The sequence below is a fragment of the Tachysurus fulvidraco genome, chromosome 6 (assembly GCF_022655615.1).
Source record: "Tachysurus fulvidraco isolate hzauxx_2018 chromosome 6, HZAU_PFXX_2.0, whole genome shotgun sequence".
In the NCBI taxonomy this organism is placed as follows: domain Eukaryota; kingdom Metazoa; phylum Chordata; class Actinopteri; order Siluriformes; family Bagridae; genus Tachysurus; species Tachysurus fulvidraco.
Genome location: NC_062523.1, coordinates 15219719 through 15243605, shown reverse-complemented (window position 1 = coordinate 15243605; position 23887 = coordinate 15219719). Strand labels below are relative to the sequence as shown.

General features: G+C 38.5%; 1 protein-coding gene across 1 annotated transcript; it reads left to right on the top strand.

Annotated features, from left to right (window-relative positions):
- Nucleotides 1-1034: 1034 nt before the first annotated feature.
- On the top strand, nucleotides 1035-23886 carry LOC113654344 (calcium-binding mitochondrial carrier protein Aralar1). The gene is made up of 18 exons (XM_027164434.2): nucleotides 1035-1123; nucleotides 1637-1690; nucleotides 4518-4663; nucleotides 5138-5253; nucleotides 5484-5623; nucleotides 6615-6761; nucleotides 7117-7255; nucleotides 8316-8409; nucleotides 9310-9394; nucleotides 10763-10841; nucleotides 13204-13362; nucleotides 15601-15653; nucleotides 15868-15948; nucleotides 19164-19304; nucleotides 22381-22519; nucleotides 22782-22940; nucleotides 23081-23171; nucleotides 23252-23886. The coding sequence occupies exons 1-18, from the start codon at nucleotides 1112-1114 to the stop codon at nucleotides 23457-23459; spliced, it is 2043 nt and encodes a 680-aa protein (XP_027020235.2). The 5' UTR covers nucleotides 1035-1111; the 3' UTR covers nucleotides 23460-23886.
- The last annotated feature ends 1 nt before the right edge of the window (nucleotide 23887 follows it).

The following is a 23887-nucleotide window of genomic DNA, read 5'->3' as shown; positions in this document are numbered from 1 at the left end:
ATATTACAAATATATAACTATAAATTACATAAATTACCAGAGCCAGATGTAATTCATAAAGCCTGACTGAACTGTATGAGTGATAAGTATCTCAGCAATATTATTTAAGGTAAGGTTTGGGGATGGCAATTGGAATAGCAAAACCTGCCACCCTTGTGGCCACATTGCTGCCAATCAATCAGCACTCAATTAGCTTCTGTGGAGATGTGAATAACAGCCTGTCAGTCTTCCCAATGTCCATAATAAAAAAGTATATGTTAACTTTGTACCATAAGTGACACCTAAAGCCATTACAAGAAAAAAAAAACTACTTAAAAAAAACGGTTTGATTGCCGTATGAATTTACTTTCAAAGAAACTTACAAATGCACTGTTTCCGTCTTATAGTGACATAAAATAGCCTACAAGCTTAGAAAAAAAAAATTATTCAATCTAGCACCCAAGGTTCCTTGGTTTAGCATAAACTGTAACTTTTAGAAACGTTTCAAAATTGAAAATTATTTAAAACTATTTCAAAATCTAAAAATGACTGGTTTTCAGCTTTTTTATCTCTCTATCTTTGAAATGTATAATCATGGATACAGTCATATAACCATGATTTTACTGCATAGTAACACTGGCAAATCCCTGTTCAAAACCATGATCATACCATAGTGATCATAGTAAAACCATAGTAATACACATTCTTTTTCAACAGCAATAACTCCTGTTGAATATAGAGACTATTTAAAACATTGAATGAATGTATAGTTTTGATAACCTAAAATGGATCAGCCATGGAAAGATTGTTTCAGGAACGAGATGTTAACGATGGATTCATATATTAGCAATAAATAAATTAATAATTTGATGTCTTAAAGTATATAAGGATTACCTTTCCAGGTAAAGTGGAACTATAATGGAGCTAGACAAGCAAAAATTGCTGGCTGCTAAGTACCCAAGATCAGTCCGATTTAACTGAGACCTTTATTTACCTATGTTTAACATGTCATGTATCATATCTTATATATACATGCAACATCAGTTGGACCAAATCCACAACTCAGTCACAGCACACAGAAAGTGTAGCGCTCAAAGACACGTGGGCGGTGGAAAGGTGACGTCACACCAGCATGGCGACCAAGGTGACTCTGTCAATATTTATGCTTGTGTTAAATACTAACTACTAAATGTTGTTTGTTCTGTTTGTTAGTTTCTGACCTATTAATTTAATACACACGCATGTGATTTATCTCATCGCCGGCTGTGTTGTCGAGGCTCTTTCAGACTGTCCCTACATAGAAGAACATATATATATATTTCATTCTCATTAGAAGTAAACAAACAAACAAACAAACAAACAAACAAATAAATAAATAACGTTGCATGTGATGTATTTCTTCTTATCGCTCACTTCTGTTAACATTATTTTCATGCTCATATGATACACAAACTGGCTACTATAGTTAATAAACGTACGATTTTTTTTTAAAAACTTGTTTTTGTTTTATGAGTTGAATATCTTGTCAATTTTAACCCGTGTAATAATGAGTAATAAGTCACTTGTTGACACTTTGTTATTGTAACCGTGCATCATAACTTGATGTAAAAGTGTAAAGATCTTGATATAGGGCTCAGTGATTAAAATGTGTTTGCAGGTGCAGTCTACTAAACGTGCCAACCCAAATGAACTTAAAGAAATATTCCTGAAGGTAAGATTTTAATTTTGAATTGTGACGTCATATTCGGAATATTTTAACAGCACGTGCATGAGCTGTACAGATTTCAGCTGAAATTTGTTATCTTCTGATTCAGTGGTGTAAGAATCATCAGAGCGCATGCTCGTCTGTGCAGCTCTGCATACCATTAATATCAAATGAACAAATTGAAAAATTCAAGGAAAATCCAATATAAAGTGAGTAGAATGGTGGTAAGTTCACAGCCCCTAGGTGTGAAAGGTGTGTGTACAATCATGAGGTAGTCTCTCCTCATGGTGAGTGTGTTGCCTCAATGGTTCCTGGGATTGCCTCAACTCTGTACAGGATGAAGAAGTTAAGGATGAAGGTATTAGCACCCTGGAAGAGATCACTCCTGCCAGGATAGAAATGTTTCTTCATTGGATAAAGGTGATCTGTTAGAAAATCATTGTACTGGTTTGCAATGAATATTGCCTCTAAGTGGACCTGAATCATGCCAGCAAAATGCATGTCCTGCTGACATGATCATACCCTCTGAATGGGACACCCATCTATCACAAGGCAAAGTTTTTAAAATTATATATTTTTTATTAGGCATGTTTTCCTTAAAGTGTGACCTAAAATAATTTTCAATGATATAAGCTTCCAAAAATTGATAATGAAGATTGTTGAAGAAGGAACTTAAGCCACAACTATAAACAAGCCAATTTTATTAATGATAGCCCTAGAATAAGCCCTTGTTTTTGATAAGCTATTTAATAAAGATTTTATTTTAAAAAGACACACCTATGATTTGCCCAGTGATCTATAGCTCTGTGTGTGCAAACTAGTCTTCAAGGATGTGTGCCAAAAGTTGGCTGAGGTCCAAGAACTTACAGAAAAGGTCACACACATGCTTGGACTAATTCTGTCTCTTCTCTTCACCCTGGTATCTGCCCTTTCTGGCCTCTTCCCAACCTCTGACATTTATTTCAGCCACATGCAGTCTCAGCAAGGCAATTTAGGCAATGTGCATGCAAACAGGGTGTTTTTGCTCTAGTTTTGACCCTAAGCCCTAAGTTTCATATGATTCCATGTCTGGGCTGGTTGTGAATCTGTGATGGCGCAGTAAAGCAGTTATAGCAGCTGATGTTACTTTACACTGTCAGTAGCTAGTTATTGAAAGCACTTCGACAACTCTCAAAAAGAGTGGCTCCCGTTTTAACCTAGCAACATTTTAAAAGCCGCTCACTCGCTCACCACACATCACTGCACAGTTAACCTTGCTCGACAGTGATCAAATCTATAATTGACGGAGCTATGATTTTAATACCACCCTCGTTGCATGAAATAATTAAGTAGCTCTCAGAAATGAAGTCCGCTATAATGTGTAAAGGAGCCACTGAAAGCAAGAGTACTATTTCACTCAGTGCTGACTACGTGCTTGATTTGATGATGAAGTACTCCAGGCTTACCATGGCTGAACTTGTGCTCAATTATATGGTGAAGCTGTTAATAAATTGATTGGAATTAATGCTTTCCCCACAAGCATTATCTGTAGAGTGTGTTTGTGTGCATATGTGTGTGTGAGGGAGGGTGAAAGAGACAGAAAGAGATAGCGAGTGTATTGCTTCAGAGCAGGATCTTTAACTATTGCTTTTTAACTTGCAAGTATGTACTGTAAAACTTTACAAAGCGAAATCCAACAAAGTTACAAAAATGTCACACAGAGTTAGTTTAAGTCTGTTAGACTTGTTTAGTGTATGTGTCAGAATTTTCTCCTGCTGACAACATGCTCCGGGATAGACGGATTGCATAAATATCTGTCGTTTGATTGTATTCTAGAATAATCTATTTTGCAATGATCTTTTTGTAAAGTTCAACAAGTTTTTTGATGTTTCTTGTAATGATATTGCAGAAATCATCATCCCTTTGCACACATAACAGTTTGTGAGAAGCAAAAACGTTCTTTTTCTTTCTTTCTTTCTTTCTTTCTTTCTTTCTTTCTTTCTTTCTTTCTTTCTTTCTTTCTTTCTTTCTTTCTTTCGGATTGTATACTTTGAACTCATCAGCTTTCAATGTAATCTATGAATAAGGTGAAATTATTGATATATTTCAGACAGAGTATACACTGGGTTTGCAAAGCAAACCATAAATCAATGACATTGATGTTTGCACAGAGAGAAAAACACTGCTGAAAAGCAGTTTCAGCTTAGAGCAATTACTGTTGTAATGAGGAATAAAATGGTCATATAATAGCAGTGAGAACAGTGATACAAAGGACAGACTGCGGCTGATTTTACATCATCTTACACTGAAGCATTTATAGAGACAGTAAACAAATGTTGTCTGTAGATCATTTAATTTCCTACTACTGTCAGTGCACAGGATGTATTATTATTTTAGGAGATGAAAAAATACTTGTATTTCTGCAGGTTTTACTTTTATCTTTCAGCAAGCAACAGTTTGACTGAGTAACTTTTAGCAAAGAAAGCAAGAAACTGCTCAGTGGAATGGTTTTGTTTACCAGCTTTGATTTTATTTGATTTTGTATTATTAAGAAGAAGATTAGAAAATATGCTCAAAACGTGGATTGGAGCTTTGGACAGAAGTCCTATCTCAATAATTTGACTAATATATATATAAAAATAATTCATTCATTCATTCATTTTCAACCGCTTATCCAAACTACCTCGGGTCACGGGGAGCCTGTGCCTACTGTATCTCAGGCGTCATCGGGCATCAAGGCAGGATACACCCTGGACGGAGTGCCAACCCATCGCAGGGCACACACACACTCTCTATATAAATAATAATTTTTTTAATTTTTATTTATTTATTTATTTATTTATTTTTCTCACAGCATGCAACTGTGGTGGATAAGGATGGGGAGCATTACATGACTCCTGAAGACTTTGTGCAGAATTATCTGGGTCTCCATACTCAACCTAACCACAATCCCAAAACTGTACAACTCATTGCTGGGGTTGCAGACACCACTAAAGATGGGTAAGGGTTAAAAAAGGAACACTATTTTGAGACTGATATTGATGCTTTCAGAAATAAGTTTCAAAACTCTTAGAAAGTGAAATTCTGAATATCATCAATCTTATGGAAGATTAATAATGATTTATCTCTGCTTTCGATGTTTTTCCAGTGCATTTGAGGTTCCACCTCTCCTGCCAGGGATTAATGCTTTATGACACTTTAATAGCTTATTGAAACAGCAGCAGTAGTTGGTCCAGCTATTCACCAAGTCATAAATCCTCAGTACAAATGTCTGTGTCTGTGTGAATGTTGAGAACTAAGATAGATTTTAAAAAAAAATTTAGGGCTGCCTGAAGTAAATGACTTTCTTTTTAATAACCGAATTGAATGGGAGATACCGCTTTATTGAATAGATGTCATGCGGTAAAATTCACAGGATTTTGTAACAGTAGTAAATAATAAGTGTTTCAGCGCTTTCTTTTCTCATCCAAACAGACTGATCTCTTTCCAGGAGTTTCTGGCCTTCGAATCAGTGCTATGTGTGCCTGATGCTCTTTTCCTAGTTGCGTTTCAGTTATTTGACAAGACAGGAACTGGGGATATATCTTTTGGTATGTAATTACTAGGAAATTCTGAACTTGCTAGTTTAAAGTGACATATACTTATTAGTCATGAACTTAATAAATGAATTTAATGTTACATTTATGTACAGTTTTGTCTATCAATTACAAAAATAATAAATTCTATATAAAATGGGAATTATATCATGACATAAAAATCTGGCTAATATCACTAATGATGAGATTTGTTTATAGGAGCTGGGTGTGTTTTTGTATTGTAGAAAATGTACGAGACATCTTCAGCCAGACTACTGTTCACCATCATATCCCCTTCAGGTGGGACTGTGAATTTATCCACCTGCACTTCGGACAGGACCTCAAAAAGCACCTCAGCTACTTAGAGTTCACCCAGTTCCTACAGGTGGGGAACACTCACCTTCCAGTCCTCACCAACCTGCTCCTAGGAGTTTGTTTTCACTCTGCCATCTTGTGGCTGAAATATCTCCTCATAAATTGTGTACATAAGAACACAAATCCTTATGTATCTGGTTTTGTTATCTCTGGGAAATGCCCAACAAACAGGGGAGAAAAATAAGCATGCTTTTTCCTAGTACAGTGTATTTACTTGTATCTTTGCTAAGTTGAAACAATTTAGATAAGCTAGTGTAGGAAGCATGTAGTCTGTTCTCAGTTTTACCTCATTAATAAGAATGTGAGAGGTGAGCGAAAAGTGCCTGAAAATTCAAATTTAGAACACAGGTGATCCTTCTGTCCATCAGAAACACTGTGTTCCTGAGAGATGAAAGCAGTTAGAGAGGGCTGCCGTTTTAGTTGATGGCATGTTGAGTTATGGAAATCAGAGGGGCTGGTAGTATCTGATCAGTTTTGACAGCAGTGCTGACTCCTGGTGCGACCCCCTCCTCCCGCTCTCTTTCCTCCAGCTCATGTATCTGATTGCAGGCCTGTCCGGCTAAATCACAGCCCCCTGCTCCGGAAACACCTGCCTCCTCTCCAGGGCAGGCAGCACAGGATCAGACTACACCTGATGTGGTTTTCATTAAGCTCACACATACGTGTGCACACACACAAAGATGTGGACGCAAAGAAACGCACAAGAATGCACGCATAGCACAGGGCTTGTTGTAGTCGTCAGACAAACTACAGGTTCTGCGGTTCACAAAATGACTGAGAAACCCTGACTCACTCTGACATAATGACACAGACTCACGATTCTACTGGATTTATTAGTGTGAAAGATAGTCTTTCTCTTTATTTCAAGACAGTATCATTTTTATTGAGTGATAAACTTATGTAGAAGGAACAGTTTGTTTGCTTTGTGACTGAAGTTTTTGTATATAACCCCAAAATGAAAAATATTTTCATTTCCACATATTTACTCCTATTCTCTGTAGGAGCTGCAGTTGGAGCATGCCCGGCAGGCCTTTGCTCTGAAAGACAAGGGGAAAAGTGGAATGATTTCTGCCTTAGACTTCAGTGACATCATGTCCACCATCCGCCATCATGTGCTTACCCCATTTGTTGAGGAAAACCTTGTCTCAGTGAGTAGTGTGTACCACCATGCATGTGATACCAAGTTGTGGTCTAAAGCATTACTTTAAATAACTGACTGCATTGCTTGTTAATTCATTTATCTCTTTAACCTATCTCTGGGAATCAACCCCCTGGACATGTCCACAATCATATTTATTATAAGACTCTGACTAAGTACATTAAGTGGATGATTATGTGTTCAAATGATATTGTAAGCCGTTTTCTCTCAGTAACATTGGAAAGACATAAAAAGACTTTTGTCCTGTTTGTGTAGGAAGATCTGTCTGATTCATTGTATTATTAATTATAATTAATTAACACTACTGCATTTAATAAATGGTATATTGGCTCCCTGGTTTGCAGGTCGTGGGAGGAGGCACTACTCACATGGTTAGCTTCTCCTTCTTTAATGCTTTTAACTCTCTTCTCAACAATATGGAGATCATTCGGAAAATCTACAGTACCACATCTGGCACACGCAAGGACACACTCGTCACCAAAGGTACCTATCACACTGAGCTCTTTTATATTTTCCAGGAAGTTCAAAATGAGTGCGATAAAATCAATTAGAACTCTGAGATACCATTTCCTGTTTTGTTTGTAAGAATGTTGCTGTGTTCTGCTGGATTAGTGCTGGTCACAAGACAAGCCTCAAAGCAGGAACGAAATGATATTTCAGAATGATAAACGCAATACAGCATTTTAATGCCAGTGTGTACGATTCTGTACCTGGTCTTACATCATTCCCTTTTTTGTAGCCAGTGTCAGTTATTAACTGTAAAATAAATTCCAGATACCTCTTCAGCCTTGATATATAGTAATTCATTACTTCAGCATATATTTCAATATTATTTAAATATATACAGTAATGTTTGTCTATTTCTTGGCACACACAGATCTTATTATTCCTTAGAGTGTTATTTGTAGGCCTACTTCATTTTGAGATTTTGATGTGCGGATTCTAGTCTAGTGTCCAGTCAAACAGACCAAACACTTTATAGTGGGTTGAGCTCTTCACTGATGTAACTCAATTTTAAAAAATAAAAAGTTAAACCTCCTGAGCTTCATGGGGCTTCACATTGGATTCCACTGAATTCCACTGATAAATAATGTTGTTAAATATATCATGCTTATATATTTAAAGTATATAAACTCCAAAATGGCAGACAGACAAATAGTATACTGTAGACTTCACTCGACTGTACATACAGTTGTTTGTGTAGACACAGTAATTAGAACGTGCTTGATTGATGATGTTCTCTCCTTGTCATATCGCAAGATCTATGAAGCTCATCCATTACTCATTCTTGTGTCTGACATTTCAGTTTTTGCTCTTTGCTCTTACTAAGCGCGGCTTCTCCGGCCACTAGCAGATAAGCTACACGAGCTAGGGCAGTTATTCTGTTATCCTCAAAGGGTGTTTTATGGCTGATTGTATTCTGTAATAGCTATAGTAATATTTTTATTTATCTACCAGTATTATTAGCAGTAGCAGCACTAGCAGTAGTGTTATTAGTATTATTGCCATTTACCATTGCCATTTACCATCGCTCTTTCCCCAGAGGAATTTGTTAATGCTGCCAATAAATTTGGTCAGATCACACCGTTGGAGATAGACATCCTGTACCAACTCTCTGGCCTCCATACTCACTCAGGGTAAACAACATTTAAGCTTAATCTTTCTCCGCACAAATTCAAACACACCTTCTTTAATCTGTCATAAATTCAGAGCAAAGTAATGTTTATTATAGCAGCTACCGTACACTAATTTATAATTTAACAAATATAATTTTTTACACTTATCATATCACCATGTTGTATTTTTGTTTAATCACAATATGAAAACAGATTTCGCTTCAGTTTGTCTCTCAGATCTTCTATAGCACAAATGTATTTGCCCTGAATACAACCTTTGCAGTCGATATGGTGTTTTACATGAAAGTTGGCAGTATAATGTGGCCTTATGGTCTTACCTATCTAACAAATTTCTCAAAAACAGCCTCTGTTGAATTAATCTAATAAATGCCATTAAAACATTACTGCATGGTTTATAGCTTGTAAATTTAGTGTTATTGCCTGTTTTCTGTAACAACGGTGGCTCCAGCCAGTTGATTTATTGGGGAAGAGAGCATGAGGGAGCCAGAAGAATGCCTGCAGCATGTAGTGGAGAGCACTGCATGTGTCTCTTTGGCTCTCTAAAGCCGTCTCACTCTACGTGTGTGTATCTGTGTGTGTTGCAGGCTCGTGTCCAGCTTTGTTTACCTGTCTGTGTGTATAAGCACGCAGTAACTTGGTGTTACGGCACTGTAAAAAGCTTATGGAAAATGTGACTTCATGCAGCTGGGAGGGATACAGCGCGTTTGGTGTTCTGGCTTCAGTGAAGTGAAGCTTTCCCGGCATCTCATTCTAACCCTTGCTTCTTTGTCTTTCGTTCTTTTTACAGTCTGCTGTTATCTTTCTTATTTCCTTTCTCTTTCATTGTGCATATCCGTCTCTTTATGGTCTATCTCATTCAAATGTATGCACATTCATTTCTCCATATTGTGATGTGTGTAGATGGCTGAACCTGGCTGATATTGAGAGGATAGCTCCTCTGGAAGAAGGCGCGCTGCCTTATCATCTAGCTGAAGTGCAGAGACAGGTAAGGTCCCTCACACCTCCTTGGTTTTCTCACTGTTCTCTCTCTGGATGCAGATTGAGAGCACACTTTAATCTCTGAGCCTTTTTGCTGGGTAATAACATAACCACTTTCTTATTACACTGAAATTACACATGCTCTCTCCATAATAGAATTAGTAGGACGATGGTTTCTTCTTTGTGATCCTGCATTATGTAAAACTAATTGGACAGAACATTATCCACAATTTCCCCCCAGTAAAAGCTTGTCACCTCTGCACAGATACATGCATCACAAACACACACACACACACACACCCTCCACACACACACACACACACACACACAGACGCACACTGACATCTGAGAGTCTTTAATAGGTGCCTTTCTGCAGCCTGGGTTTTCTGAAGCCTCATTGTGTGAAGATCCCGAAGCAAGGTCTGTTTTGTCTAAAAGTTTGGAAAAGAGAGAGTGATGGAGAAAGCAAACGAGGCAGACAAAACATAATCAGAGAATCAGTGAAAAGACAAGAAAAAGAAGCAGTGAGATGGAGAGCATTAGTGACATGGTGGGAGTTTACCTGAGGGTGTGTCTGGAGGCCTAATCTAGTCAGTGCTGTGGTCTCTGCCTTCACTGCTGGAGGTCTGGAACAGCATACTGGGAACATGCACACACACAAACACACACACATTTGTGGCGTTCTCAGGCCTCCTTGGGTGGAAGTTGGGGTAATTGCACAAGATCCTTTGATCAGAGTGCAGCCTCATTAGCATTCTGCCCTACAGTAAAAACAGCTGTGCAGAGAGAGAGAGAGAGAGAGTGTGTGTGTGTGTGTGTGTGTGTGTGTGTGTGTGTGTGTGTGTGTGTGTGTGTGTGTGTGAGAGAGAGAGAGAGAGAGAGAGAGAGAGAGAGTATGACAGAGAGACATAGACTCCTCATAAGTATGCAAACACACTTTTGTAACTCATGTAGATGCTTATCAGTTCCCTGAACTTTTCACAGGAATAATCATCTTTATTGTATCATGGTGGAGAAAGTGAGACAGCCTGATATCTAGAAAGTCCTGCTTTGGGTGATAAGTTAAAGATCAGTTAATCGTCGTACTGTAAGCAATTTTATTACTTCAGAATTTTTGGAAGTAATCTTAACCATCTACAGACAGAACTCCATCTCCACATAAATAAGAGTGGGAAAAGAGGAGGGTAAGATGCAAGGCGCCTACAGCACATTCCACATCTTTCCGCTCCTGTCAACTGCTCTATAGCACTCTTCTGTCTGCACAGTATCTGGTTGGCGATAGTTTTATAAAGCTCAATTCATTCATCCCCTCTCGCCAGTCTTGCTCAGTGTTTTATTCTCTCTCTTCTACTATCCTTCTGTCTTTTTGCTGCAGCATACAGACATTTCGAGGCCGGTCTGGCTCCAGGCTGCTGAGTCTGCGTACCGCTTCACTCTGGGTTCCATTGCGGGAGGTGAGTGACGTCCAAGCTCCGCTGGCTGAGGAGTAACTTGAGATGGCAAGACTGACATATAGGGAGGCCCCATGGCTTGTTATTGTCCCATGGAGAGAGAGAGAGAGAGAGAGAGAGAGAGAGAGATCCATGGCTCCAGGCTGTCTTTGGAGGCCTGAGTTCCGGAGTGACACAAATCTTCCGGTATTGTGATGGAATCTCAGAATAATTACCAAGAAGGAACTGATACAAGGAGACCACTGACAAAATGACACGCACACACACACACACACACACACACACACACACACACACACACACACACACACACACACACACACACACACACACACACACGCCTGTATGCATACACACACTCATACACATGAACACAATGGACTTCACATGCAGGCTTGTGAGTTTTGAAAAGACCACACTGTCTGTTGGCAGAAATAGAGTCATTTAGTTGCACTTATGCTGCTAATGCTTTAGATCAACAGCTTATGAAGTTATGACATTATGATGGAGATAAATATTAAAGTGTGACATCAGTTAGAATCAATGATCATATCTCCTTGCCTGAAATGTCACTTCCAAACCTGACAAGTGTGTCTCTTAAGGTGTATTACACATGGCCTAAATATTATATACAAAAATATTAAAAAGTAACGCAAAAGGATACAATGTGAATAACACCATAAGCAATTATGTAGTGAAATATGCTTTTAAAAATATTATACAATAAAATCCTGGAACTGGAACCAATATTTGGCATAATCGTTGTTCGTCTTTTTTAATGCCATCTGTTTCCGTTATTCTGCAGTTTTCTGAGGAAATCAGCAGGTAGGGTTTTTTACACATTCTGTAGAATTTACACAAATTTATGGTTTTTACCTGGTTATCAAACCTAATTAATATGTTCTGTGTTAACCAGGCAAGTTTATTTTTATATTAAACTTAGAATAGAGTATGTGTGAAAACCTGGGCGAACGTTTCTTTAAAATGACAAAAAAATTGAATTGAGACTCAGTTATAATAAGTTTCGAGCAGTAAATTAACACTGATGCGAAGACCATCAATCATTATCAATCATTCAGACAAAAGCATTTGTAAATTAATTGAATGCATTGAATACATAGGTCTCTTCTCATTTCATAGATGAATTTTTTCATAAAGTTGTGTGTGGATAGAATTATTCAAACTAACGTTCTGTAATATTTCTTGAATGCTAGTCTCATCCTAGAAAACAATAAAACTCTTTTAGTTTGTTCTGAATGTGTGTGATACACTTGCACATTTGGATTGGATTTTATTATATGTGAGTGTGAAGAATCACAAAAAATGTGGATAAAATGGAGTTCTGCGAATATTGTAGTGGGGTTAACTAGAAAAGTTCTAAGGCACCTTCTACCTGTCTACAGGTAGAAAACCTTTTCTCTCCTGGTGTGTTTTTTTACCTCTCACACTCCCTCTGCATATTTTAGAGACGCAGACGTTACACATGCTTTGATGTCGAGACAAGACATGACAAGCTTTTGAGGCTGAGAGAGGCATTTATGGCAACCTGCTGCCTAGCTGACACCGTGCACACACACACACACACACACACACACACACACACACACACACACACACACACACACACACACACACACACACACACACACACACACGCACACACACACACACTCACACACACACACACACACACACACACTCACACATACAAACACATACAAACACACAGCATAATGCATGCACGCAGCACATTTTCACAGCTTCCAAACTCTCACACATGCACATATGTCAGACACAGATCCTGACCAACGCTAACTCATACATCCACTGACATGCGTACACATTCATATCCTTCTCCCACACATGCTTTCTAATGCTCACAAGATTGAATAAACACACAGATACAAAAAGGCAGTGTGGGAACTGGAAGTTCCCACAGGCACACAGCATAGTGTATGGACTCAGTCTGAGCCTAATGACTGTTTTCTGCATGTACAGTTTATTCAGGCATCTTTAGCATGGAGAAAGGAAACACCAAACCAGGGTGGATAAATTGGAAAGTAAAAGGTCAATTCAGGTAGATTTTTTTTATATGCTTCATGTTTGTGTGGTTTAGGAGGTAAAGCCAAGGATTTAATACATTATTTGTTTTTGTATTGTGTTTTACTTGCTGCTGGGACAAAATTGTTAGGAGAATATGGAAAGTGTGATGTCTTGAGGACTTAACATGCACAGAAACAATATATAGACACAAACACAGATGCCAAAAGCTCCGGTGTATATATTTGTGTGAGTTTCATTCATACCATTGATAGTAAACATGTTTGTAAAATTAGGTTGGATAATTTCATGTGCTCTCTTACAGCCACGGGTGCCACAGCCGTGTACCCCATCGATCTGGTGAAGACACGTATGCAGAACCAGAGATCCACTGGCTCCTTTGTGGGAGAGCTCATGTATAAGAACAGCTTCGATTGTGCCAAAAAGGTGCTCCGATACGAGGGATTATTTGGTTTCTACCGAGGTACAACTTTCCACCATGACAAGACATCTTCAAAAGAGAGTAGAAATGATACGCTTGTGCTAATAGTCACCTGATTCAGAGTGTTAGCCGATAAACCCATTGTGCCAGGCCAGAAGGTGGAGTGAAGTTATCTCTGTTTATACTAGATTACCATTCACTGTGTGTACAGCGTCACTGACATGTGTGGCCCTACACAAGTTAATACCAAAGCACATAGCTTTAGTGCTTTAGAGGTTGATACAACATTGAATGGTTACTAAATAAAGAAAAGACTTGCCAAACAACACAAATAATGCACCAGGATTATATACCATTTCAGCCAGTGCAGACACTTTTACAGAAGACCATTCTGTCAAATATTGATATCTAGAATTTGAGGAATTTCTGAAATAACTAATAAAAATGTGAGACCTCAAAACTAAGCTGGGAACAGAGTCTCTGTTCCCAGCTTAAAGGCATTAAAATCTAAACGCAGAGATTTATTTTAGCTAGTTAAATGTGTAGTTCTAACACAGAAAATGGATGCCACTGAGTTGTGGAATAAAGGTCTGTCCTATAGTGACTGCTTTGTAATGGAATTAAACCCCTGAGGCCTGTGTGTCTGGAGAAGTCAGACAGCAAAAGAGATTTGCCAGAACTAGTGCAGCAGCTTCCCACAGTCGACTAATCCAATGTAGATGTTGCTTGTCCACACCTTGTGCAAAAAAAAAATGGCATCATAGTCAGCGAGGGAGTCCAAGACTGCCATCTGCTGCTGCTTTTGACATTGCAACCTTTATTCATCTGATTCTGTATCTCTAGCTCCTGGTCTCTCTGCTGGCACCATGTCCTATCTGTTCACACTCTTATTTTTCCCCCATCCTTCCTGATTTCTCTCTCTCTCTGTCTATTGTTGTGTGTCATAGAGATAGCTAGACTGGCTGGTCTGTATGCTGGCAGTGTGCCATGTTGTCCACTCACTCAGCATTGAGCATTGCCCTCAGTCTGTATCATACTGGCTGACAGAGGGTTACACACACACACACACACACACACACACACACACACACACACACACACACACACACACACACACACACACACACACACAAAGTCAGCAGAGCTTTATCAGAGCAGCTGACTGAGATCTACTGAAACGGCTCTCTCAAGTCCGTCTCCCTTTTTTGCACGCACACTGACACACAGACAGTTTGCTTCTGTTCTCCGTTCTGCACACTGCCATCAGCCAACAGCTGTCAAATGCTCCAAAATGTTTCCTCAAATTTTATCTTGTTTGTTTGAATGGTCGTTTGTTAGCTGTTTTATTCAGAGCAGATCTATGAATAGATGTGCAGTTATGGGCGAGAAGATGTTTTTAGTCCTGATAGCTGTAACGTTTAGTTTTTAATACGTATTTGTAGCACAGTGCCAAATTGAATTCTCGAATCTGTTTGGTCTTTAAGTGTGATTAATTTAGTTACTTATCTGCAAGGCAAATCACAGCTTTATGTTTGTGCTTTCTTATTATAACATTTTTGTTTCTATAGTAACATCTTATACATGGTGTTATATTGTGGAGGCTCCACATTTTATTTATTATTTTTTTGGCTTTTTGGCCCGACCACCGCCAGCTTCTATGTTTAGAGGACCACTGAGAATTTGTTAGTTGGACTTAGATGACAGTGTGATGAGGTCCTATACAGATATGCAATGCAAACTAATAGAAATATTAAAAAGAACATCTCTAAGATGTGCAAAAGAAAGAAAAAAAACTCTAATAAGTGATAAGTGAAATACAGATGTAAAACAAAATAAACAAATGCAATTGTTCATATTGTGAAGTGTTCTTTGAAAAGCTACAGAAAAGTCTTCAGGACAGAAAGCTTTACCGCTTTTTGGTAATGTTGTATTTTTTTAAACTGCATTAGAGAGATTAAAAACAAGAGCCATGTGAGGGACTGGCTGCCTCTAGTTGTTTTAAGTGATAACAGGATCTAACTTGCTTTACAGATGCAAACACTAGCTGTAAGAATAACCAGATAAAAACGACTTCTTGTTCTTTAATAAATAAAAACTTGTTAGCTTTGGCACACTGCTGTGCTGAAAGAGGAATACAAAGTCATTATTTTCATATAACAGCATGCCCTGTCGTGTTTTATTCCATGCAGGTTGTGAATGATGTAATGCATTTCTGTCAGCTGTATTTAAATCCAGCATGTAACATATTACATTTCTGTGTGTGTGTTCTCTCCCCTGCAGGTCTGTTACCACAGCTGATCGGAGTGGCTCCTGAGAAGGCTATCAAACTCACTGCAAGTCATTAAACTGTCCACATCTAATCATTCTTAAGCATTGTCTGCTCTTATGCACAGTCGTAGCACACCCAAGGTTTAATTTTATGAAGTGCAAATGAAACACATGTCCTTGTGTTTTTATTACAGGGATTGTGAATAGTTTTGTAAAAAAGCAACAGCAGAATCTTATCTCTTATGCTGGCCATCACATGACTGACTGCCTGCTTTGTAGGTCAATGACTTTGTGAGGGATAAATTCACTGATAAAGATGACACCATTCCACTGGCTGCAGAAGTGCTGGCAGGAGGCTGTGTGAGTACACGAGTGTCTGCACACACATCAGGTTGTATATCTGTTTGTCTGTAGATCACTGTGAGGGTGTGTGTGTGTGTGTGTTAGTAGAATGTAAGTACTTGGTTTATAAGTGTGTGTGGTGATGGTGCCTGACTGTGTGTGTGTGTGTGCATGTGTGTGTGTGTGTGGTGCCAGTACTCAGCTGAAAGAGCTCTTGTCCCTCACGTTAAGCAGGTCTGAGTGAGGCAGCTGCTCTCCTCTCTGCACTCGGCTTATAATTGATTCTGATGTGGTGGACGTCAAAAGCGCTGTTTCTTCAACTCAAGCGTTATGCCTGATTTTCCTGTTCCATTTTACTGAATATTTACGCTTGTAAATGAATAAATGGTGAGCTTCGAACAAGGACGAAAACAGTGAAAAAACACCCGAGAGCTAATCGAAAACTCTAGGGGTTTGTGATTTCTTTCTCCTTCAAGGAAACTTTCTGACAGATGTGAAGCTACAATTATATGCTTAAAAATGATAATGTCCTAAGCGATTTTTTTTTCTCTCCATAATTTGCCTCTCAGAGAGTGAGTGACTTGTGGCTGTTATTGAACCATCATCAGGGCTTGTACCGAGCCTCTGGTCTATTCTAGCCACTCTTCCTCTGCACCCTGAACCCACTAATTGACCACAATCTGAAAAATGATGCTTGAGTTTGAGCGCACTATTTTTACCCAGTGCTATAATTTAGCACACACTGGCATTACCAGTGGGATTTAGCGGATGGGGATACGGCAATGCCTGATCTGTATAATGAGTCCTGGTGACAGAGACCAGGCCAGCCGGATAGAGGAGAGAATTGAAGGCTGGTGCTGGACAAAAAGGGTCAGGTCCGGGAGGTTGCAACCCCTGTCAGGGACTAATTGGGGGAAGATGCCCTGGAGGACTGTGGCTAAAACTGTGTGGAGCTCGATCTTATTGAGTTTGACAGCAGCATACATACCTGTGGCCTTCTCAGCCTCAGGCTTGGTGGAACAGCCAACATGCAGACGAGACGAGCACGCGTTTATGACGTCTCACCAAGTACAATGGAAACCTCTGCTTTGGGCCACTGCAAGACTTTCTGCATGAGCACAGAAATCTTACAGTGTAGAATTAGTTAAATGTTGAATGAGTTGTCATAGCATCGTTGTTTTATTATTAGTCTTTCTATTATCATACTGTCTACACTTTTAAAGACTTAAAATTTCATTTGCAGCCAATTTTATCTGACCAATTAACTCCCATGTAAGCAGCTAATTGTTTTGTCTTCCATTGCAAATATGTACATCTTCTGTAAGTATAAAAAAAGGTTTTATGGCAAAAGCTGGTTGAATATGGTTTTAATGCAAAAACAAATATTATGTCTTTTTAAGTGAAACCCGGAATCTGGAATATAGCTGAATGACTAATTTTTAGACCAAAAAAATAGACTAAATTAAGACAAAAGTGTGATATTGGTTTTACAGATAATTTAGCATTATTTCAGAAATGTAAAAAAAATAATCAAATAAAGCAAAATAATTTGGCAAAGGAAAAATCACAAATTAATATTTATTCATGATCTTGTATTGAGATATATTAAACAAAAGTGAGAAATATTACATAAATATTTGACACCTGATCAATAAGAACCTAAAAAGCTTAATATATGTAATCATAGATATTAGTAACTAAGATAATGTAATATGTACCTGTAATACGTAATTGTTGCAATATAATTTCAAATGACATTTTTATATATTTCTCAATTCTCAAAGTATATACTGTATTATTATTATTATTTTTTTATAAAAGCAGCCATGACAGTATTTTCATCTGTATCGTTTCTATAACTGCTCATGTACTGGACGCTTTATGTAACTAAGGCTAATAAAAATTTTATTTAACATTTAAGAAAGGTGTATAATTATTAAAATGGGGAAATTTCTGCAAAGAGATTTTTATTTGACATTTATGGAAGGAGTCTTGAGTGTCAGAGCTTTGTAATATTTAGTTTTCTGACACGGCAGAGTGTTCAGGTCAGGAGTTTAGACTTCACAATTTCTTGGTAAAATGACAAGTTGTGTTTTTGAAACATTAACAGAGAGAAGAAAAGAGAATCCAGTGAAGGAACTACAACAAAACATTAACTGTTAAAACATTCATCTAATAACTGGTTAAAAAGCAAGACATTCTCCTTAATAAATTAAAAATTGTAATGGTTTGCATATTGTTTTGTTTTACAACAGGTGTGGATTAGTTTCTTATAATAGCATGTTTTATTCCTTACGTAAGGACCTGCGGACAGCTTGTTGTAAATAAGATGCACTGTTTATGTCTGAATTTAAGACAACTAAGGGAATTATCTGGTATTAACATGAATGCAAATGCTACATATATACCTATATAATGGTTAGAATAATTAGAAAGAGAAGCAGATGCCTTTACTGTTTTGATCATGATGAACCATCTCTGTACTTTTAAAAGAAGCTTTTCGGATGTTTACAGAATCGACTTCGACCCCGAGTGTCACCCCCAGCCCTGATTAGGCTCTAGAGGGGTGATAGATGCTCCAGAGTCAGAGGGCGTAAAGCCTGAGGCTGTCCCCACTCAGAACGAATTGTCCCATGGGAGGAGAAGGGGAGGCTGAGGAGTGTGTGTGTGTGTGGAGAGTGATGGAGACAGGGATGAGGAGGACGAGGGGGTGGAGCTGCAGCCTTGAGGCTAGGCCAGAAAGGGAGACAGCACTGGTGCTAGGGTCATGGTGGCTAGGCTCTGTCTAACACCAACGCTGCTCTGACCTGACCCCTGGATTTCTACTGTGAATGGACACCAGTGTATTTGTGCCGACATGGAGACTACACTCACTTAAAGAAAGCCTTGTTTTAGAGTTTATGTAGCTAATTTAGAAGTGCTTACTGGGAGGAGAATGCTGATGTGACAAAAATTGGAGGCCAGACTGTCAACCTCAAGTGGCGTCATAACTGATCACCTCATAGGACCACGGATTCCTCAGAAAAATAAACTTCCGACAGTAGTTGCAGCTCTCAGCATGACTGCATAAACTTATATTATCATGTCAGGCAGAAGTAATAATCAGAATTATTAGTTATCCACACAATAGGTAGATATATCACATTAATATGTGGAGCTCTAAGGACACAAAGTTTATACAACATGTTTGTATATTCATGTTCACAATGTTCATGTCTACATATCTTTTACAGGCTGGAGGCTCTCAGGTGATCTTCACCAACCCTCTGGAGATAGTGAAGATCCGTCTGCAGGTGGCAGGTGAGATCACCACCGGACCACGTGTCAGTGCTCTTAATGTGATGCGAGACCTCGGATTGTTTGGACTCTACAAGGTGAGCCGTTTAGTAGTGTTGAGCCATATTGTGAGTTATTATATACATCATATTAATGATACTTGGCCATCAGTAATGCAGGGGAAAAAATAAAAACAAAAAACATATAATGGGTTTTAAAGTTGTCCAAATAAAAATAATCTTAATATACAGTATTTAACCAGATAGACAATGAGTATATGTACATCTAAACATCAAAATACATCATACAACAACATACAAAAATACACACATGCACACGTACAAACTCAATCATATAATTGTTTACTATTATTATTTCCAAAAGTAATAAAAATAAAAAATTCTGTATGCAGGAGAACTTGTTCCTAAGTACTTCCTACACGTGTCTGTTTATTTATCTCAGTCAATTGTGAATAAACACATTAACTCCACTTAGAGCCGCCCTTGAAGTTCTGATATACTCTTTATTTCTCGGTATTCATGCTGTTAAAATGCTCCAAAAAGACCTCACTTCTCAAAAGCCAGATACAACTTGCAAGTCTTACATGACTGGAAAGATCTAATTGATTTTGGAAAGCATGCTCTATGTGTAATGCTCAGCTAATGAGGTGCTGTACATAGCCAGTAGAACCATGATTTATTCATTACTTGGTTACTTGTTTTCATGCTTCGTTATAATTAATATATATATATAATTAATATTAATATTTAATAAAAATTCATTGTCCCTAAACTATTCTTATCACCAGCCCTTTAATGTATTATATTTTAAAAGCTGTACTTTAACTTTTCATCCTCGGCATTGAATTGGGCAAATTTTTAGGCAAATTTGTGAATCTACTTTTACATTCCTGTGTTTTAAAACCTTTTTATGTCAGTTTCAGGTTTTATAATTCATCATTTGTGCCTCATTTTTAGCGTAAGATAATATCCATGGATATTACAATCAAATATAGGAACACAAATGTTCATGCTCCAAGACCTGATTTGCCTGAAAGACCAGAGCAGTTGCAGTGATTGGTGTGGTTTATCTGGACACACATCGCAGGAAGGGAGATGTTATGTGTTTGCATAATCAGTGGCTAACGATGACCAGCTGTAAACATGCTAGAGCTGGTCATAGTGCCAGTCATATCATTTCTGAGTCTCCAGTGTCTTTGTCACTCGTACACACAGAGACACTTGGATGTAGACAAGAACACACAGGTTTTTCCTGTAGCCAGTATTCAACACTAAAGTAGGTGGAAAGATTGTGCTGCTGGTGCTCTCCAAGTTCCTGTGGCTTTTGCCTTAGATCTCCAGGAGCGTTCTCATATGCCATATTCTAATGAGGAGCAGACAATGTGTAGCTTTGTAAAATGTGAACACGCCTACCTCGTCTTCTCTGCATGAAAAGACGCAAACACAAGCTATTTGTGCTCAAACTGTGCCTGAGTCAGAGCGCCTCCAGCTTGTGGATGTGATGGCGCATGAGAGATGTCTATTGTGCTTTATGTGGGTGTGTTAGAGACTGAGACTGTGTTTACCTGTGTTAAGTGTTTTTGAATTTTGCCTCATGTCACTGTTTTTCTTTTATTTTTAGTCAGCGGCTTGGTTTTGGTTAGCCTTGGATCTCACTGATTTCTAAGTGAATTTTCATTCAGTTTAAAATGACTAATGATGAGTAAAGCCGAATCCAGCTTCGGGACGTATTTGAAGCTTTTTTTCAGTGTTTTTAGATTGTTGAAACCAAAATGGACAAAGACAAAGGCTAAAGTGATACATTTGCTTTGCAGTGAAATAAATAATATTATTCATTTACTTACATTCAATAAAACTTTGATAGGTAAATTGAAACTGGGTAAACCAGTCAATTCTAGATTAAAACTAACTTTTGTCTGCAGTCTCACCTTTGGGAAGCAGAGACTTCAAATTTCCCAGAGCTGTAATAGGTTAAAACGTTGAAACATATCATAAAGGAAGTTTGTTTTTCCTTCCTTCCTTTCTTCTTTAAACGTATTAGAGTCAATACAAACTGCCAGTATGCCAACTTCATCTAAGCTATCCATTATTGGAGTCCTTAAATTTACCCAAGTAATAAAGTTATGTATCTGTGCAGTCCTCTCTCAGACCTTGACTACTGTTGAATAGCACATTGTACAATGCACATTGTTTTTCCTGTTTCATCCCATCTGACTTTACTCTGCATTAATTTACAAACCATTCATTTTCAGCTTCAGGCAATTCTCGATTCTGATTGTTGAGCAGTGGTTGATTAATCTTCCATAATGCCAGCTCAGACACTAGTGCAGGCTGCACAATGCATCACAGATTTATATTAATATACTCAGTCAGATGTTTACCTGATCATTTCTATATTAGCAGTAAATTCACAAGGATTTCTGCGCTGGATGCTCACATAAAAGGGTTAAAATATACAGAATAGTACGGTATGTGAACTATGTGGTAGGGACTTTTTATGTCAGGATTTTTTTTATTGAAATATTTGTGGAAGGAGTCTTCAGTGTCAGAGATTTGTAACGGTAAATGTTATATATATATAATACATATATATACATAAAATGGTTTTTATTTTCTATATATACATAAAATGTAATAATTTCTGACTGATTTCTATAACTGAATGAGAAATGTTATATCCTCCTTGCAATCGTTTTCAATGATGATCCCCCAATGATATAAATACTGTGTGATTAAAGAAAATTACTATGTTGTGCTTCCATCAGTGAGCGCAATGTGGGCCTGTGCAAAAAAAAAATTGGGTCGCATAAGCAGAACCATTCTTTTAAGTGAGCTTGAGCTTAAGAGAATTTTTATTCTCCCCATTTGCATGCTTTATTTTATGTTTTCCATGCCACTACCACATTTGTGGCTGTCCCATAACTTTCACATCACCTTATGCTGTCTTTCGATGTTGATCATTGGCGCAGGAGTCGAACCAAAAAAACAAATATTTGTCACGCTGCAAGAGCTTTATCATTGTTGTCCTTGGTCTCTAAATCAGCTGAACAAAGAGATATTTTATGAAGTGATTTATCAAATAAATAGAATCGCTGAACTTTCCTGTACATGAAGTTGGTCTTGCACTGTAATCACTGTGAATGTTTGGTTGTAGGGAGCAAAGGCCTGCTTCCTGAGAGACATTCCTTTCTCTGCCATCTACTTCCCTGTGTATGCTCATGCCAAGACAGAGCTAGCTGATGAGGAGGGCAGACTGGGGGCAATGCAGCTCCTCATCGCAGGAGCCATCGCAGGTGCAGGCGCACATCATCATCGTAAAAATACTAGAGGGCCAGTGACTGGTAAAACTAAAGGAAATGCTCAAACAGCTTCAGTTACTCACCCGAGGTCTGAAGCTATACATTTGAAGTGCAGCGCTAGTTCTGATTTTTATTTTTTTTTATACTGTTCCTGATTGTTATGCAGGGTAGGAAATTCAGACCAGATACCCCAGTTCTGTACAGTATTATGGTACATTTTCAGTGTATTGTGGATAACTGAACATGTCTTGTTTAGGTGTCCCTGCTGCCTCTCTTGTGACTCCTGCTGATGTGATCAAAACACGTCTGCAGGTGGCAGCCCGCGCAGGCCAGACCACATACAGTGGTGTGATCGACTGCTTTAGGAAAATTCACAGAGAAGAGGGCTTCAAAGCATTTTGGAAAGGAGCAGGAGGTATGTAACACACATGAACCACGCATGCAGCAGTGAAATGAGAGGGTTCATGACTGTGGAATGAGGCACACACTGACTCATAAATGCACTTTGAAGTCAGGTACCTGTGTGTAGTCATGCAGCTTTCATTCTCCTCTCAGCACGTGTGTGTAGGTCCTCCCCTCAGTTTGGTGTTACACTGGTCACTTATGAGCTCCTACAGAGATGGTTTTATGTCGACTTTGGGGGACAGTAAGTGCTGCGTTCACCTTTATTTAATAATAATTGTTTGATTTCTGTTTATTAAACATACTGTACTTGTTTCTGAGCAGCCGTCCTGCGGGATCAGAGCCGACGCCGAAGTCGCGCATCCCAGAGCTTCCTCCGCTGAATGCAGAGCACATTGGAGGTTACAGATTGGCTGCCGCTACATTTGCAGGTGTAGAAAGCAAGTTTGGTTTGCACCTCCCCAAGTTCAAATCATCAGACACTGTTACAGTAAAGGTAGCTCCGACATCACTTCCTGCTGTGGCCTCGTAGAGCTTCGAGCAGAGACAAGATCAACAATCAGGTGCCTATGACATTCAGTTTGGGTCTTTGGCATCTTCATCCAAACTCCAGCCATGCCATGCAGACACAGTGACACCTCTGCATTTCAACAACAAAAGTTGTGATTTTCCATCTTCCTGCATGAATATTTATTACTCTCATTTATTTATTACTCCCTGTGTGGCTTGCATAAGTGTTCAGGCATGCAACACGGCCAATGCTAAAGTGTGTAACTCGGAACCGCTGCTGTAATCAAAGTGGAAGGATGTACTTACTCCTACTGGAAATTCTGATAGGGTGTAATTTAGTTCATATTGAAATCAAGAACAGTGTGTGGAAAAACATTATGCATTTAATGTGTTTTGCTGAAATAAAATGTAACGGATTATTTTAATCTTTTACACAGTTCTAATCTAAAC